This window comes from Aquarana catesbeiana, linkage group LG01 (genome assembly GCF_042186555.1).
Source record: "Aquarana catesbeiana isolate 2022-GZ linkage group LG01, ASM4218655v1, whole genome shotgun sequence".
Taxonomy (NCBI): Eukaryota; Metazoa; Chordata; class Amphibia; order Anura; family Ranidae; genus Aquarana; species Aquarana catesbeiana.
In genome coordinates this window covers 373,239,105-373,259,112 of record NC_133324.1, presented here as the reverse complement: position 1 = coordinate 373,259,112, position 20,008 = coordinate 373,239,105, and the positions used below count along the sequence as shown (strand labels likewise).

General features: G+C 42.9%; 1 protein-coding gene across 1 annotated transcript in view; it reads right to left on the bottom strand.

Moving 5' to 3' along the window:
* The window catches only part of AGTPBP1 (ATP/GTP binding carboxypeptidase 1), a 320,556-nt gene that overhangs the window by 74,704 nt on the left and 225,844 nt on the right, over positions 1-20,008 (bottom strand). Inside the window, exon 23 of the mRNA XM_073633531.1 lies at positions 17,050-17,181. Coding sequence (XP_073489632.1) covers positions 17,050-17,181 — 132 coding nt within the window. The remainder of the gene's footprint in view (positions 1-17,049; positions 17,182-20,008) is intronic.

The window sequence follows — 20,008 nt, the reverse complement described above, 5'->3', positions numbered from 1 at the left end:
TCACAGATCACCGCCATTACTAGTAAAAAAAAAATGCCATAAAAATGCCATAAATCTTTCCCATATTTTGTAGATGCTATAAACTTTGCACAATCCAATCAATATACGCTTATTGTGTTTTTTTTACCAAAAACATGTAGAAGAATATATATTGGCCCAAACCGATGAAGAAATTTGTTTTTTAAAAACATTTTTGGGGATATTTATTATAGAAAAAAGTAAAAAATATATTTTTTTTTTTCAAAATTGTTACTCGTTTTTGTTTATAGCGCAAAAAATAAAAACCGCAGAGGTGATCAAATACCTCCAAAAGAAAGCTCTATTTGTGGGAAAAAAAGGACGCAAATTTCGTTTGGGTACAGTATTGCATTACCGCGCAATTACCAGTTAAAGCGATGCAGTGCCAAATTGTAAAAAGTGCTCTGGTCAGGAAGGGGGTAAAACCTTCCGGGGCTGGTTTAAAGGATTTAGTTTGGGATGGCCATAAGGTTCTGTAAGAGTCCCAGTGGGTGACCAAAACAAGTCCTCTGTAGTAGAAGGCTGCGCAAGGAGTGAAAAGTGTCAGGAGACAGGAAGAGGCTGTATAAGGTCGAAAGAACCTACACAATTCTAACTGAAATGCCAAAAATATGGCTAGTTCAAAGTATGTAAAGAATGATGGATGAATAGGGAATTCAGGATGAAGTTTTCTATTAGCCTGCTAGGTGGAGCTGTTTTACCAAAAGATTACAGAGTAGGGGAATCAACCTGCCTGAATGAGGATGTAAAAGGAGGCACCCAATGCAAGGATTGAATGTGCTACCTTATGGAATATCTGGGTGGTAAGGGTATTAGGAAATTGCCTTACCAGGCTGTTGTGCATCCATAGGCTAAGAAGTCTGGCTGATCACGGCAATCAAGTGCCGTAGCTGCTATGAACCATAGGTAGAGGGGAAGTGGAACAGCCCAAGAAACCCTGGGAACAAGGAGATTGGTACCGTTCCTAATACTATTTGGCAATAAGTCACCCCACACCAATGCCAAGAGCTAGGCAGGGAAGGGCAGACTAAACACCTTACCCCATAACAGGCAAATTGGTGAACTGCAGCCATGGGAGAGATGGAAAAGAGTGTGTTAGGGCTCAGGACAAGGCCTGAGGGCTAAGCCAGGGAGGTCATATCATTGCAAGAACAGTGTTGCTCATCTGGGTTCGAGATTGTGTAACTAACCTCCTTGAGTAGAAGGGATTAGGAACATTAAAGAAAAAAAAAATCATTAGGGGAAACGGATAGTGACAAGAAAGTCTCAACAAAAAAATACATTTTTGGACGTGTACAGAAGGCCTTCTTCTAACAGTATTTTTAAATATACAGGGTCCATGTAGCACTAGGCGTATCTATCCAGAGATTAGTATGCAAGACTAGTATGCACTACCTCAATCAACAAATCCACAGTAACCAACATACGGTGAGAGGGTAAGGAAGTAAATAGTTGAGGAGAGAAATCTCAAGACTCCTTCAAATTTCCCCTTGGTTCGTGTTGCAGGGAGTATGTCAGGCAATCCTATTATTTGAATAGAATTATAATCAAGCGAAGGTGAGGCAGAAGAAAGCTTGCAGTTCATAGCTGTTTCTGATTTTAGAAGTGGCAAAAGCCTCTGAAATAAATCAGACATAGTGGCTGTGAATTTAGCTTTAGTCAAACACATCGATGTAGAATGTCTGTAAGAGAGCTGAAGTTATGAGGTTGCAGCGGTGTCAGTATTAGACTTTGCTCCGAAGCTACCACTAGTAACCTAAGAGAAACTGGGAGTTTTCTCTGGGCATGCAGCAGACTCACCAGTGTTTGTCACATGTGATTTCACTCCCAAGTGCCTGTGATCCTCCGCTGCTAAATGAGGGTCTTCCCCTGCGAGGTACTCACGAAATGGATGTATATTAAGGGAGTTCACCGTGTCCACTATGATGGAGTCACAGTGACCCAGGAGCTAACTGAGTCCCCATGGCTATTTCATTACCGAGTCAAGCAACAGGTAATGTGGCAAATTATCAACTTGTGTTGTCAGCAGAAAATGGCAGCCAGGAGTGCACAGAGTCTTATAAGCACTGCATCAGTAGCCAGAAAGGAACTTCTGGCTGGGATGTGGGAAAAAAGGCCAAATTTGAACACTATAATAAAGTAACATATTACAGTGCAATTAGGAAAAACAATAATAGTGACAGTCCCTGTACACATGTGCCCGTAGAGCTGCTTGTGTGCATAGCACTGCAGTATGTCTTGTAGGATAAGGATGTAGTGTATACTACAGAGCCACCAAGACGTGTAAGCCAGGAACTGGTGTGTAAAAGGGGGTTAGGAAAAACCTGTCTTACTTTGTGCATGTCACTGGCCCCATCATGGTGGATATACCCTCATAGGAGTCTTCAATGCCTGGGTGCCATAGGAATGGACCACGGCCTTGCACCTGTGGTCCTGGACCATGGAACCCTGCATTCAAGTACACTTGCACTACATGCCAATGTGAGTGCAGGATGCAGTGCCCAAAGCATACAATACAGGACAGCCCTTTGGGGTCTGGGTATGGTTCCCAAGGTGTGCTTGAGCCAGTTGAAAGAGGTAACTAAACATAGTGAAAAGATATTAGGAAAGTCTTCTTAACCACTTCAGCCCCCCAGAAGGATTTACCCCCTTCCTGACCAGAGCATTTTTTGCGATACGGCACTGCGTCCCTTTAACGGACAAATGCATCCAAACAAAATTGACGTACTTTTTTCCCACAAATAGAGATTTCTTTTGGTGGTATTTGATCACCCCTGCGTTTTTTATTTTTTGCCCTATAAACAAAAAAAGAGCGACAATTTTGAAAAAAAAAGCAATATTTTTTACTTTTTGCTATAATAAATATCCCAAAAGAATATATATAAAAAAACTAATTTCTTCCTCAGTTTAGGCCGATATGTATTCTTCTACATTTTTTCGGTAAAAAAAAAAAAAAAAAAATCGCAATAAGCGTATATTGATTGGTTTGCACAAAAGTTATAGCGATGATTAAAAGAGGCACATCTAAGTATGCAGGCATCTGGGGTAAAGCTGTCCACATAGACCACCGCCAGCTCTCACCACTGTCAGTCTGCAATCATGACCGGGAAGATTACCCTGTAGTAGAGCAATCTGGAAGCGAGGCTTGAACCGCTCATGGAGCGCAGTGTGGAAGGGATGACGTGATGGCGGTGTGGCGGACGGTCTATGTGGACAACCTTAGCACGGATGCCTGCATACTTAGATGTGCCTGTTTTAATCATCAACCGCGTGATTTGCTCAATGTTGTACCTTCATTAAATGTAACCATATTGCTACACTTAGAGGCGCCTCGCTTTTATACTCAGTTGTGACATGACGCTATCAAGACATCGCTTATACATTAAGTCGAAATGTATTTAAAATTTTGCTTGTCTTGAAAATCGCTCTCAAACCAAGTTACTCTCAAACCAAGGTTTTACTGTATAGCCAAACCAGACAAATGATGTTCTTTCATCTGTAACACATTGTTTCATTGAATCCAAGGTCGAGCAAACAAAACCGTAAATATTTCCGAAGATAATCATTATTAGCAGAGGCTCACCACAGTCATTCACAGTGTTGTAATGTCCCCAGGTTTACAGCAGGCCAAACTCATAAAGAGTATTATAGTACTGACAGAAACACTAGGGTAACTGATTAAAACACTCAATGAAAAGAAAAGGTCAATTGGTAAATTTAGGCATTATTTATTAAAATACTGGATAAAGAAACTGAATTCATTAGTATGTTGTCAAAGCAACCAAATTCAAACTGCAGTGTAAAATAACAATTGGGTCACTGAAAATTTTAATCTGATGGGATGCTGTGGACCATTACGCAATCTTTTTTAAGAACCAAATTGCAATCATGTTTAGTAACCCAGATAACTGAGTTTCTCATTGTCGACTCTTTAGTGAAACTCTTTTGCAGCTGAAAGGTGTGGGTGAACATACTGCTTTTTTGTACATGTATACATGAAATATAGTGAAGCACTCCACCTAATATATATTGAGTGACACAAAACATAGTTGTGCAAACAAAAATGGAATACAAATACATTAATAGATATCTTTCTCATATAATGTGCAAAAATAATCCAGCAGAAATGTGAATAAATATTTCTTATAAAATGTGCGCACATATCCTGTGCAATATAAAACATATGTGAAAAAAGTATTTTATCATAAACTGTGCCAAACTGATCCAAGAAACAGTCCCAATAGGTGACACAAAGAGAACACCAGATTTCTGTAAAAACAAAACAAAAAAAAAAAAAAAAAACAGTTATCACCATGAAACCAGTGGATGTGCAACACACCAACCAGGTCACCTTTGAAAAAGGCTGGAGGGACGCAATGCACCACACGGACATGGTTTTGCAGACGTCATCGCCCTGAGTGAGCCCATGACAGAACTGTGGAATCTCCTCAGGCGGTAACCATTGTGGAAAGAGACATGTTTATATACAGTGACTTGAAAAATCATTCATACCCCTTGAAATTTTATACATTTTGCCATGTTACAACCAAAAACGTAAATGTATTTTATTGGGATTTTATGTAGACCAACACAAAGTGGCACATAATTGTGAAGTGTAAAGAAAATGTTAAGTGGTTTTCAAAATTTTTTTACAAATAAATATGTGAAAAGTGTGGTGTGCATTTGTATTCAGCCCCCCTGAGTCAATAATTTGTAGAACCACCTTTCGCTGCAATTACAGCTGCAAGTCTTTCTTTATCGTACATCATGGGACACAGAGCCTTAAGTAATTACTTAATGGGCAATAGGCCACCTTCAGGTGTTGACACTGGTAAACCCAGTCAAAGAAAGTTTACTCCCTATATAACACCTCCTCCTTCCAGGAGCACATCAGTTTTTTCGCCAGTGTCTAAGGTGTTGGTCACGAGTGAAGAAGTGCTCTGAGGAGTTCCAGGAGGGATCCATGCTGGATTTAAATTCCTCCATAAAAAGAAGCCAGATCCATCCAAAGTGCCACTGAGGCCTAAGATGGATGGTACCTGGGACCTCGTATCTGAAGCACGAGGTTTTGCCTGTAAAGACTCTCTTTGTAGGGCTGGACCCCAGGAACCCAGGGTTTAGGTCTTGTTACATTACCTAAAGATTCCTGGTGGGGTGCTTGTACATGGCCCAAGGCAGTTGGAACCCCGTTTTAGGGACCCGGTCCTTGAAGGTTTGCTAAACGCAGCCCGTCGTGATGGGTGAAGGTTGGATTTTCTGTTAATTCAGCAAAATCCTGCGGCAAGGAGAAGGTAAGGGAAGAAACCTAGGTATTAAAAACATCTATGTATGTCTTCCATTAGAGGAAAAAATGTTGTCATGCCTTAAAATCTCCACTAGATGGAGTCTATGCATATACCTTACTCTGTTGTCTTCACTGTTGGCTCAGTCAGTGTCTGGCTGCACAGCGTGTGGAGGGAGATTTGCAAGGTAAATTTCTCCCACTGATGGGACCAGGGGGTTAGGGGGACAGCAGTGGTGTGCCTCCCTTACATTACCCCCCCACGTGCGCCGTGGGGGATGCGGAGGTCCTGCTATTTTACCGCTAAAAGTTTGTTACTGTGGCTGTATTTTTTACATATCTGTGCATCACTGCAGGAGTCTCTACCTCCCCTCCCCCCCCTCGTGTTGGGTCTGGGACCCGAAAAAACGCCACGCTCAGGCGCGGGAAACATTTTTAAATAAAAAAGGAGGCGGAATTTTTTCTGAGGGGGCGGTTCTAAACACAGGTGCCGTGAACGTCCACGAGGATGCACACCAGGCTAAAAGCAGATAAATACAGCTGTGTCAGTCTCTCCTCTGCTGATGAGGAGGGAACAAGCTGCCTGCACACAGGGACACACGAGCTGTGGGACACGTATGGGTTGCAAAAACTAGCATTCCTGATTCAGGAAGGATACTCTTTTTTCAGCATAGGCTGAACTTTATAGCGGCTTTTAAAGTCATGACTATTTTCAGCAATTTAGTGCAAATTGTATAGTGCCTGTTTTTGTACTTAGGACTATGCCTGCCAAAAAAGACACCACAAAAGCCAAAAGAGTAAAGGTTTCACCCCAGGCATTGGGATCTTGAGCTGTATTTCCACGCTGTCATCCTCACCTGAATTACCAGTTATGGCAACTCAGGGTGAACCATTGGAACAAATTGATGGTGCAGCTGCCTCTCACATCTCAGCACCTGCATACATGACTGAAAATGCCCTTTCCTCCTTCCTCCAGGGTCTGGAAGAAAGATTAGCGGCTTTAATCACATCCTCCATTCAAATGGATAGGAAGTGTACTAGGTCCCCTTCCTCCACTTCAGCTTTGCAAGGCGAACAGTGGGCACACGATGAGGTGTTACCCTCAATCGATCAGGAAGAAAAGCAAACCGATGATTCCTCTGCAGAGGAAGCAACGGTAGATGAGCCTTTTTCAGCTTCTCAATCTGAGATTGCTGATACAATCTCTTACAAAAATGGTTTGTTCCACTTTCATGCTGCCTCTAACAGAGTCTCATGAAAACTCGGCCTCTTCCTTAGGTTCTTTAAAACCTTCCCATCCTTTGCATGCGTTTCGAGCACATGCATTACTAGAACAGCTTATTTTTGCTGAATGGGATCACCCGGATAAGCATTTTCTCCCTCCTAAGAGGTTTTGAATTCTCTATCCTCTGGAGGAGAAATTTTCCAAAATATGGAAAGTACCAGCAATTGACGCTGCGATTTCCAATGTGAATAATAACTTAACTTGCCCTGTAGACAATGCACAGATGCTTAAGGATCCAACAGATAAGAAGTTGGAATCCCTGCTAAAATCTGCCTTTTCCATAGCAGGTGCCGTCACTAAGTCCACAGTCGCCTCGATAGGCATCTGTCAGTCCCTAAAGGATCAATTTAAACAGGCCCTTGGAGAGCTTTCTACACAACAAGCTCTGGATTTGACTGAACTACCTAAGGCATTACGTTTTGCCATAGTTGCCATTAAATATTCTATTCACCAGGCATCCCGCCTTACACTTATGCTTGTACATATGCATAAAATCCTGTAGTTGAAAAATTGGTCAGCTAAAACACCATGTATAAACCTCCTAACTGGGTTCCTCTTTCATGGGGGGCAACTATTTGGAGAAGACTTGGATAAATATATCAAGACAATTTCTAGTGGGAAAAGTACTCTTTTACCAGTCAAAATAAAATATAAACGCCCTTTATTTAAACGGGCTCTTTCTCCTACACCAGGGGCTTCCGCCTCTAGGCAGTGGCGACGGCCTCCGCCATCAGACTCTAGAGGAAAACCTCAGGGTCAGACCCAGACTCAAAATAAGCCCTGGGGTAGGAAATCTGCAAAACAGAATCCTAAAGCCTCATCATGAAGAGGCAACCCCCCTCACCAAGGTGGGGGGAAGACTTTTCAGAAGTCTGGAAAAAGGAAATTCAGGACAGATGGGTCATCTCCATGCTAACGCTGGGGTACAAGCTGGAATTTCGGGACATTCCACCGTCTCGTTTCCTGAGATCAAGCGTTCCCAAAAATCCAAAAACCCAAAAAGAAACAATCTCTGTTTCAGGCTCTAGACCGATTAATATCTCAAGGGGTGATCATACATATCCCCACAAAAGAGCAAGGTGTGTGGTATTATTCAAATCTTTTCATGGTACCAAAACCAAATGGAGACGTCAGACCCATTCTAGATCTAAGAAAGCTAAATCAATTCCTGAAGATCTGTTCCTTTCGCATGGAGAAAAACAGGTCGGTAGTTTCTATCCTTCTAGGAAGAGAACTTCTGGCGTCAATCGACATCAGGGATGCATATCTGAATGTCCCTATATTTCCTGCTCGTCAAAAGTTTCTGCGGTTCGAGTTAGAACAGCAGCATTTCCAGTTTGTAGCCCTGCCCTTTGGGCTAGATACAGCACCCACCAAGGTGCTGGCCCCACCTTTAGCCAGGTTAAGGGCACAGGGCATAACAGTCGTAGTGTACCTAGACAATCTATTACTTATAGATCAATCGGTAACTCGTTTGGAGCAAAGCGTACACACCGCAACCAACTATCTGAAAAGTTTGGATTGGATTCTCAACCTAGAGAAATCTTCCTTAACCCTTTCATGACCCCCAAACATTAAATATATTTTTTTTAGCAGAGAATCTAGAAAATAAAATGGCGATTGTTGCAATATTTTATATCACGCGGTATTTGTTCAGCGGTGTTTTAAACGCAACTTTTTGAGAAAAGGGACACTTTCATGAATTTTAAAAACACCAAACAGTAAAGTTAGCCCAATTTTTTTGTATAATGTGAAAGATGATGTTACGTCGAGTAAATAGATACCAAACATGTCAGGCTTTATAATGGCACGCACTCATGGAATGGCGACAAACTACGGTACCTAAAAATCTCCATAGGCAATGCTTTAATTTTTTTTTTTACGGTTACCAGGTTAGAGTTACAGAGGAGGTCTAGTGCTAGAATTATTGCTCTTGCTCTGATGATAGCGGCGATACCTCACATGTGTGATTTGAACACCGTTTACATATGCGGGCACAACTTCCGTATGCGTTTTCTTTGCTGCGCGAGCTCGTGGGGACGGGGGCGCTTTAAAAAAAAAAAAAATTCTTATTTATTTTATTTGTTTTTATATTAATAAATTTTGTTTTTTAAAAAAAGAATTTTTGATCACTTTTATTGCTGTCACAAGGAATGTAAACATCCCTTGTGACAGTAATAGGTGGTGACAGGTACTCTTTATGGAGGGATCGGGGGTCTAAAAGACCTCCAATCCCTCCTTTGCACTTAAAAGTATTCAGATCGCCGAAAACGGCAATTCTGAATACTGAATACTTCACGGCTTCGTTCCAGACTATTACTAGCCGCCGGAGGATTGGTGATTGGGCCTCCCGATGGAATGGAGGCACGGTAAGAGCGGCCCCTCCCGCTCCTCCGGTATAACAGCCGAGTGACTTTTAGCCGCATCGGTTGTTATACCTGGATAGCTGATCGCCGGCTCTAAAAAACAGTACCGGGATGATGCCTGCAGCTGTGGGCATCATCCCAGTATACCCCCCGAAAGCAGAGTACGCACATCTGCGTACGCTCGGCGGGAAGGGGTTAATACTGCTAAAAAGTCTGGAGTACTTCGGTCTGATCATAGACACAGCCCAGGAAAGCGTGTTCTTGCCTCAAGCAAAGATCAACTCCATAAGAGAGCTGGTGCCGAGGGTCAGGTCAGATGGCAATCCCTCCTTTTGCCTCTGCATGAAGTTGCTAAGAACCATGGTGGCTTCATTCGAAGCAGTTCCCTATGCCCAGTTCCATTCAAGACTGTTGCAAAACAGTATCCTGTCTGCTTGGAACAAAGCAATTCAAGCTTTAGACTTGCCAATGTGGCTGTCCCCAAGAGTGTCCCAAAGCCTCACTTGGTGGTTATTAACTCAGAATCTGCTAAAAGGAAAATCCTTTATTCCAGTCATTTGGAAAGTGGTAACGACGGATGCCAGCCTTTCAGGCTGGGGAGCAGTACTAGAAAAGACAACTGTCCAAGGACAGTGGTCAAAAACCAAAAAAGAATCTTGCCCATCAATATCCTAGAGATTCGGGCAGTACGTCTGGCTCTAAAGGCCTGGACTTTCAGGTTACAGGATTGTCCTGTCAGGATTCAATCCGACAATGCTACAGCTGTGGCCTATATCAATCACCAAGGGGGCACCAAAAGCCTCTCAGCACAGAGAGAGGTGAACCATATTCTAACTTGAGCAGAAAGGAATGTTCCATGCCTTTCTGCAATCTTCATTCCGGGAGTAGAGAATTGGCAGGCGAACTACTTAAGTCGCAGGGGAATGGTCTCTTCACCCCGACATATTTTGGGCTGTTTGCCAAAGATAGGGGACTCCGGACGTAGATCTTCTAGCATCCAGGTTCAATGCAAAGTTGGTCAACTTTGTGGCCAGAACAAGGAATCCATTCGCATCCAGAATGGATGTGTTGGTGACCCCATGGGATCAGTTTTTACTGATCTATGCATTTCCCCCTATTCAGTTGCTGCCTCGACTTCTTTGCAGGATCAAGCTGGAAAGAAAGCCAATAATTCTGGTGGCACCAGCATGGGGCAGAAGGTCAAGGTACGCAGAAAAAGATGGCACTGGAGGGCCCATGGGCCCTCAGACGACGTCTATGATGAAACGTGTAAGGTGGAGCCACGCACACACGTCAATACCGGTACGCTGTCATGGAGTTTGGAATGCAGTTGGAGCGCACACTGTTTACTGGCCCCTGACCATCTGTGTTTACCACAGACTGTAGTTTCGTTTTGGAGGTTCTTTTAACCACTGTATGGGATGTTTGTTTTTAACCACTTGATGATCGCCTCACGCCGATGTACGTCGGCAAGGCGGCACGGACAGGCAAAATCACGTACATGTACGTGATTTGCCTTCCGCGGGTGGGGGGTCCGATCGGACCCCCCCCCCCCCGGTGCCCGAGGCGGTCGTCTTTTGTTCCCCGGCGATCGGAGGTGAGGGGGAGGCCATCCGTTCGTGGCCCCCCCCTCGCGATCGCCGCCGGCCAATGGGAACATTCCTTTGCTGCTGTATGCTAAACAGCAGCAAAGGAAATGATGTCATCTCTCCTCGGCTCGGTAGTTTCCGTTCCAGCGCCGAGGGGAGAAGACATCACTGTGAGTGAAAACACACTACACAACACAGTAGAACATGCCAGGCACACAAAACACCCCGATCCCCCCCCCCAATCGCCCCCCAATCACCCCCTCCTGTCACAAACTGACACCAAGCAGGTTTTTTTTTTTTTTTTTTTCTGATTACTGTATTGGTGTCAGTTTGTGACAGTTATGTGTTAGGGCAGTTAGTGTTAGCCCCCTTTAGGTCTAGGGTACCCCCCTAACACCCCCTAATAAAGTTTTAACCCCTTGATCACCCCCAGTCACCAGTGTCGCTAAGCGATCATTTTTCTGATCGCTGTATTAGTGTCGCTGGTGACGCCAGTTAGGGACGTAAATATTTAGGTTCGCCGTCAGCGTTTTATAGTGACAGGGACCCCCATATACTACCTAATAAAGGTTTTAACCCCTTGATTGCCCCCTAGTTAACCCTTTCACCACTGATCACCGTATAAGTGTTACGGTTGACGCTGGTTAGTTCGTTTATTTTTTATAGTGTCAGGGCACCCGCCGTTTATTACCGAATAAAGGTTTAGCCCCCTGATCGCCCGGCGGTGATATGCGTCGCCCCAGGCAGCATCAGATTAGCGCCAGTACCGCTAACACCCACGCACGCAGCATACGCCTCCCTTAGTGGTATAGTATCTGATCGGATCAATATCTGATCCGATCAGATCTATACTAGCATCCCCAGCAGTTTAGGGTTCCCAAAAACGCAGTGTTAGCGGGATCAGCCCAGATACCTGCTAGCACCTGCGTTTTGCCCCTCCGCCCGGCCCACCCAAGTGCAGTATCGATCGATCACTGACACTTACAAAACACTAAATGCATAACTGCAGCGTTTGCAGAGTCAGGCCTGATCCCTGCGATCGCTAACAGTTTTTTTGGTAGCATTTTGGTGAACTGGCAAGCACCAGCCCCAAGCAGCGTCAGATTAGCGCCAGTACCGCTAACACCCACGCACGCAGCATACGCCTCCCTTAGTTGTATAGTATTTGAACGGATCAATATCTGATCTGATCAGATCTATACTGGCGTCCCCAGCAGTTTAGGGTTCCCAAAAACGCAGTGTTAGCGGGATCAGCCCAGATACCTGCTAGCACCTGCATTTTGCCCCTCCGCCCAGCCCAGCTCAGCCCACCCAAGTGCAGTATCGATCGATCACTGTCACTTACAAAACACTTAACGCATAACTGCAGCGTTCGCAGAGTCAGGCCTGATCCCTGCATTCGCTAACAGTTTTTTTGGTAGCTTTTTATTGAACTGGCAAGTGCCAGCGGCCTAGTACACCCCGGTCGTAGTCAAACCAGCACTGCAGTAACACTTGGTGACGTGGCGAGTCCCATAAGTGCAGTTCAAGCTGGTGAGGTGGCAAGCACAAGTAGTGTCGCGCTGCCACCAAGAAGACAAACACAGGCCCGTCGTGCCCATAGTGCCCTTCCTGCTGCATTCGCCAATCCTAATTGGGAACCCACCGCTTCTGCAGCGCCCGTACTTCCCCCATTCACATCCCCAACCAAATGCAGTCAGCTGCATGAGAGGCATTTTCTTTATGTCCTCCCGAGTACCCCTACCCAACGAACCCCCCCAAAAAAGATGTTGTGTCTGCAACAAGCGCGGATATAGGCGTGACACCCGCTATTATTGTCCCTCCTGTCCTGACAATCCTGGTCTTTGCATTGGTGAAGGTTTTGAACGCTACCATTCACTAGTTGAGTATTAGCGTAGGGTACAGCATTGCACAGACTAGGCACACTTTCACAGGGTCTCCCAAGATGCCATCGCATTTTGAGAGACCCGAACCTGGAACCGGTTACAGTTATAAAAGTTAGTTACAAAAAAAAAGTGTAAAAAAAAATATATATAAAATAAAAAATAATAGTTGTCGTTTCATTGTTCTCTCTCTCTCTATTCTCTCTCTATTGTTCTGCTCTTTTTTACTGTATTCTATTCTGCATTGTTTTATTGTTATTATGTTTTATCATGTTTGCTTTTCAGGTATGCAATTTTTTATACTTTACCGTTTACTGTGCTTTATTGTTAACCATTTTTTTGTCTTCAGGTACGCCATTCACGACTTTGAATGGTTATACCAGAATGATGCCTGCAGGTTTAGGTATCATCTTGGTATCATTCTTTTCAGCCAGCGGTCGGCTTTCATGTAAAAGCAATCCTAGCAGCTAATTAGCCTCTAGACTGCTTTTACAAGCCGTGGGAGGGAATGCCCCCCCCCCCCCACCGTCTTCCGTGTTTTTCTCTTGCTCTCCTGTCTCAACAGGGAACCTGAGAATGCAGCCGGTGATTCAGCCAGCTGACCATAGAGCTGATCAGAGACCAGAGTGGCTCCAAACATCTCTATGGCCTAAGAAACCGGAAGCTACGAGCATTTTATGACTTAGATTTCGCCGGATGTAAATAGCGCCATTGGGAAATTGGGGAAGCATTTTATCACACCGATCTTGGTGTCGTCAGATGCTTTGAGGGCAGAGGAGAGATCTAGGGTCTAATAGACCCCAATTTTTTCAAAAAAGAGTACCTGTCACTACCTATTGCTATCATAGGGGATATTTACATTCCCCGAGATAACAATAAAAATGATTTAAAAAAAAAAATGAAAGGAACAGTTTAAAAATAAGATAAAAAAGCAAAAAAAATAATAAAGAAAAAAAAAAAAAGCACCCCTGTCGCCCCCTGCTCTCGCACAAGCGGCGGTCTGTCGTCAAACGTAAACAGCAATTGCACCATGCATGTGAGGTATTGCCGCGAAGGTCAGATCGAGGGCAGTAATTTTTGCAGTAGACCTCCTCTGTAAATCTAAAGTGGTAACCTGTAAAGGCTTTTAAAGGCTTTTAAAAATGTATTTATTTTGTTGCCACTGCACGTTTGTGCGCAATTTTAAAGCATGTCATGTTTGGTATCCATGTACTCGGCCTAAGATCATCTTTTTTATTTCATCAAACATTTGGGCAATATAGTGTGTTTTAGTGCATTAAAATTTAAAAAAGTGTGTTTTTTCCCCAAAAAATGCGTTTGAAAAATCGCTGCGCAAATACTGTGTGAAAAAAAAAATTAAACACCCACCATTTTAATCTGTAGGGCATTTGCTTTAAAAAAAATATATAATGTTTGGGGGTTCAAAGTAATTTTTTTGCAAAAAAAAAATAACTTTTTCATGTAAACAATGAGTGTCAGAAAGGGCTTTGTCTTCAAGTGGTTAGAAGAGTGAGTGATGTGTGACATAAGCTTCTAAATGTTGTGCATAAAATGCCAGGACAGTTCAAAACCCCCCCAAATGACCCCATTTTGGAAAGTAGACACCCCAAGCTATTTGCTGAGAGGCATGTCGAGTCCATGGAATATTTTATATTGCGACACAAGTTTTGCACAAAGTTGTCACCTAATGATATATTGCTCAAACATGCCATGGGAATATGTGAAATTACACCCCAAAATACATTCTGCTGCTTCTCCTGAGTACGGGGATACCACATGTGTGAGACTTTTTGGGAGCCTAGCCGCGTACGGGACCCCGAAAACCAAGCACCGCCTTCAGGCTTTCTAAGGGCGTGAATTTTTGATTTCACTCTTCACTGCCTATCACAGTTTCGGAGGCCATGAAAAGCCCAGGTGGCACAAAACCCCCCCAAATGACCCCATTTTGGAAAGTAGACACCCAAAGCTATTTGCTGAGAGGTATAGTGAGTATTTTGCAGACCTCACTTTTTGTCACAAAGTTTTGAAAATTGAAAAAAGAAAAAAAAAATGTTTTTTCTTGTCTTTCTTCATTTTCAAAAACAAATGAGAACTGCAAAATACTCACCATGCCTCTCAGCAAATAGCTTGGGGTGTCTACTTTCCAAAATGGGGTCATTTGGGGGGGTTTTGTGCCACCTGGGCATTCCATGGTCTCCGAAACTGTGATAGGCAGTGAAGAGTGAAATCAAAAATTTTCACCCTTAGAAATCCTGAAGGCGGTGATTGGATTTCGGGGCCCTGTACGTGGCTAGGCTCCCAAAAAGTCCCACACATGTGGTATCCCCATACTCAGGAGAAGCAGCTAAATGTATTTTGGGGTGCAATTCCACATCTGCCCATGGCCTGTGTGAGCAATATATCATTTAGTGACAACTTTGTGCAAAAAAAAAAAAAAAAAAAAGTGTCACTTTCCCGCAACTTGTGTGGGGTGGGGGTTATATAGGGAGTAAACTTCCTTTGATTGGATTTACCAGTGTCAACACCTGAAGGTGGCCTATAATCCATTAAGTAATTACTTAAGGCTCTGTGTCCCATGATGTACTCCAAGAAAAGGATTTTACAGGTAAGCTGTAATAAAAATCCTATTTTTTGGGAATGTCTCCTACCAGCTTTGCACATCTAGGAAGTGAAAGTTTTGCCCATTCTTCTTTGCAAAATAGCTCAAGCTCTGTCAGATTGGATGGAGAGCGTCTGAACAGCAATTTTCAAGTCTTGCCACAGACTCGCAATTGGATTTAAATCTGGACTTTGATTGGGCACTTCTAACACATGAATATGCTTTGAGCTAAAACATTCTATTGTAGCTCTGGCTGTATGTTTAGGGTAGTTGTCCTGCTGGAATGTGAACTTCCACCCTAGTCTCAAGTCTTTTGCATACTCCAACAGGTTTTCCTCCAAGATTGCCCTGTATTTGGCTCTATCCATCTTCCCATTAACTCTGACCAGCTTCCCTGTTCCTGCTGAAGAAAAGCATCCCCACAACATGATGCTGCCACCACCATGTTTCACGGTGGGGATGGTGTGTTCAGGAGTGATGTGCAGTGTTAGTTTTCTGCCACACATAGCGTTTTGCTTTTAGGCCAAAAAGTTAAATTTTGGTCTCATCTGACCAGAGCACCTTCTTCCACATGTTTGCTGTTCCCCCCACATGGCTTCTCGCAAACTGCAAATAGGACTTATTATGGCTTTCTTTCAACAATGGCTTTCTTCTTGCCACTCTTCCATAAAGGCCAGATTTGTGCAGTGCACGGCTAATAGTTGTCCTGTGGATAGATTCTCCCACCTGAGCTGTGGATCTCTGCAGCTCCTCCAGAGTTACCATGGGCCTCTTGGCTGCTTCTCTGATCAATGCTCTCCTTGCCCAGCCTGACAGTTTAGGTGGCCGGCCATGTAGGTTTGCAGTTGTGCCATACTCTTTCCATTTTTGGATGATGGATTGATCAGTGCTCCGTGAGATGTTCAAAGCTTGGGATATTTTTTTTATAAGCTAACCCTGCTTTAAACTTCTCCACAACTTTATGCCTGACCTATCTGGTGTATTATTTTGCCTTCATGATGCTGTTTGTTCACTAAGCTTTTCTAACAAACCTCCGAGGGCTTCACTGAACAGCTGTATTTACACTGAGATTAAATTACACACAGATGGACTCTAATTAACTCTTTACTAATTAGATGACTTCTGAAGGCAATTGGTTCCACTAGATTATATTTTGTATATTTATATTTTATATTTATTTTGTATTATTTTTAAACAATTTTGAAAACCATGTATCATTTTCCTCCCACTTAATAATTATATGCCACTTTGTGTTTGTTGGTCTATCACATAAAATCTCAATAAAATACATTTACGTTTTTGGTTGTAGCATGACAAAATGTAGAAAATTTAAAGGGGTATGAATACTTTTTTAAGGCACTGTATATGCTGGCATTTTTATTTAGCGGTGTTGCATTATATAGTCTCCTTTATGTTCCTATATGATTGCCTGAGTCCTGCGGAGAAAGAGTTTTGCTACAGGTGGAAGTTTGTAAACCCTGCTTCTTAAAGCGATATTAGACCTCTTATGCAGTTGTGGGGTCCATCACAGAAGATGAGGGCAGTGTGTGACGGTCCTCACAAGATTGCGGATCCACTGGTTTCATGGTGGTGAGTGTTTTATCACAGAAGTCTGGGGTTATCTTCGTGTCACCTATTGGGACTATTTCTTGGATTTGGCAGAGTTTATTATAAAATACTTTTCATAATCTGCTTTTTAGTGCATCAGATTAATGTGCATATTTCATAAGAAAAATATTTATTCACATTTCTGCTGAATTATTTTTGCACATTGTATAAGAATGATATCTACTTATGTGTTTGTATTCTATTTTTGTTTTCTCAATTATATTTTTGGATAGTTGCATGCTTTGTGCACTCTATATATATACAGTATTAAGTGAAATGCTTCAATCTATTTAATCTATGTATGTACTATTGATGTGCTTTGACTACACGTTTTTAGTGGGAGCTGCTCCTGATAGTTGTTTATGTAGATAAATATATTAAGGATAGTGTGGGGGTATATCTTTTTTATTTTGTACTTACCCTATAGCCACTTTCTTCCATCATATCACAGGAAGCTGCACTAGCATTTGTGTGCCACACTGTCTCCTTAATACTGCAGCCATACATGAAGACATTTTTCTTACGAGAGTGCCCATGGTAATCACAGTAAACCTAAAGGGTACAGGAGAAAAAAATCTAACTGACATATCAACCATAGTATACTTTGCAAAGGACATGGAACAAACTCTACAGCATACCTAACAGGTCTAATTTTTCTGGTATTTTTTTCCCTCTTTTTTAGTAAATAAAATGAGAATAGTCTTAACTTAAATGTTGGTAATTAAACTGTTCTTCCTGTGTTTCATGTAGATAGAGTGTACTTTTTCAGTTTTTGCAATGATCAGTACTAGAGAGTAAAGGCTAGCAAGGAAATCACCATGTACCAGCATGATTTTCTTTTTTACCAGAGAGCTTAGAGAGGACCTTCATTCTACCTTTGAAGATTGCATATTTCATACCTTCCCCTCTCATATTAACACATTTTTTTTTTTTTTGGGGTGGCAAGTACCTCCATAGGGTACTTGCTCTGACTTCTTTATACCACACCTAGGTGAGGATGACATTTGCTGGGTCCACTCCTCCTCCCGCCCACAGCCTCGTGGAATATGTCACACATCCTAAGAGCCTTCAGGACAATCTCCACCAGTTCACACATCAGAAGTCACAGCCTGCTTCTGTACCCAAGATGGCAGCCTGGGACAGAAGACAACACTGAAGATATGAAGTTGTAGGAAGACAGAGCGATATACTACAATGGACTGGTAAGTACCTGTTTCGTAAAAAAAATCCACTGCTACAGAACTTGTAGCTGCTGACTTTTACTTTTTGCAGACACGGCTGAAGTTTCTCTTTAACTGGTTTTCTACCAAGGGGCATTAATAAATGCCCTGGTAAACAAGGGGATAAAACAAGCTCATGGCTGCAGTAGCAGGGGCTTATCCGGTAGGCTGTAGAGCTCCCAATCACTCTTATAGGACTGTAAAATTGCAACTGCCACTGTTTTATTCCACAGGGTCTTTCCTTTCATAAAATATAATGCTTTGGGGTTTAAGCAGTTTTATAGCAAAGCATGCAGTTTGTAATATGTGGATGAAAAATCTAAAAATTTCTCCGGCAGGGAAGTGATTAAAAACCATCAAGTCTATTCAATCACTGTAATAGCATACTGCTATACTGTAAGCATTTCTTGAAATACAGGGTCTGCATTTCTAAAGGCATAACAGAGCACACATAATTGGCATCCATCTTCTAATGCCCCGTACACACGGTCTGACTTTGTTCGGACATTCCGACAACAAAATCCTCGGATTTTTTCCGACGGATGTTGGCTCAAACTTGTTTTGCCTACACACGGTCGCACAAAGTTGTCGGAATTTCCGATCGCCAAGAACGCGGTGACGTCAAGCACGTACGACGAGACTAGAAAAGGCCAGTTCAGAACCAAGCGCGGCACCCTTTGGGCTCCTTTTGCTAATCTCGTGTTAGTAAAAGTTTGGTGAGAGACGATTCGCGCTTTTTCAGACTTGTGGCTTTCAGATCGTTTTCTGCCGTTCAGTTTGTACTTGTGGGTTTGTATCTGCTCTTCAGTGCGTGCAGTCAGTTCGTATTGGAGTTTTCTGTGCGATCTTGTCCGCTCGTTGCTGTTTTTCAGGTCGCTCTTCACAGGCCTTGCTGTTCTTCAGTGCGTTCTGTTACTTCGTTCTGAGCAGCCGACCGTTTTCTAGCCATGTTTCGTATGCGTACTCCTCGTAGAGTTCGTGCTGTGCGGGGGCTTGGTGTTGGGGTCCTGACCTTGACACAAGTCCAGTCCATGAACAGGGTGGGGAGGAGTTCATGGACCAAGAATTGGTTGCTTCAGCGTGACCAGTTCTGTCATATGCCTTTGCTCCGTGAGATCCGTGAGAATAATCCTGATGATTTCAGGAACTTTCTCCGGATGACGGACCCCGTATTTCACCGTTTGTTGGCTTCGCTGACCCCCTATATTAGCAGGCAGGATACCTGCATGAGGCAAGCCATCACTCCGGAGCAGAGGCTGGTCGCTACCTTGCGGTATTTGGCCACAGGGAGAAGTCTGCAGGACTTGAAGTTCTCGACAGGCATCTCCCCCCAGGCTCTGGGTATCATTATCCCAGAGACCTGTTCAGCCACCATCCAGGTCCTACAGAAGGAGTATATGAAGGTAAGATTTTTATCCTTTTATATCACATTTTATTGTATTGAATGTTTGATAATATATTGTATTTCTTCCCTCATTCCATAATTACCATGATTGTAATATGCTGTGAATGTCCCCTTTGTCCTCATGCATGCTGGATTTTTATGTAATTATTATTTTAGGTCCTTCATACATATTTGCCCTTCAATAACCTCCCCAACATGGTGTCTCCTGCCCTATATTCACCTCATGTATTCACTTAACAATGTATTTTATCAGCTCCATAGTAGTGCTTTACCCCAAAACCCCCTAAAATGTTTGGAAATGTTATTTTTGATTTAAATTCAGGCAGAGTGGCAGAGGCTTTTTTTTTGTGGTGTCCCCAAATTTTTTGTAACCCTCCCTCCCCCAACTGCTAAGTCAGCTGATCCCAATTCTCTATCTTCAATCATCTATCTGCTGACTTTGCCAAACCCATACACACTATACCCATCTCTTTAGTGCTCAGATTTATGGATTAATTCCCCAAAGCATGTAGTGCAAGGGCCTGCCTGTATACTTTCCAATGGTACTGTTTAAAGTTCTTGTATCCTATTATGATCTTGATAGGTAATAGCAGAATGTCCAAATGTCCTCAAATGTGTACAGTGTGTATTTATATCTTTGTATTATGACACTTCTTACCTGTCCAGTGGGCTGCCAATAGTGTAACTAAGGAGGGGCTGTTCCAAGTAATACCCTGTATTTAGGCATTCATCTCTCAATGAAGTGAAGAGGGTT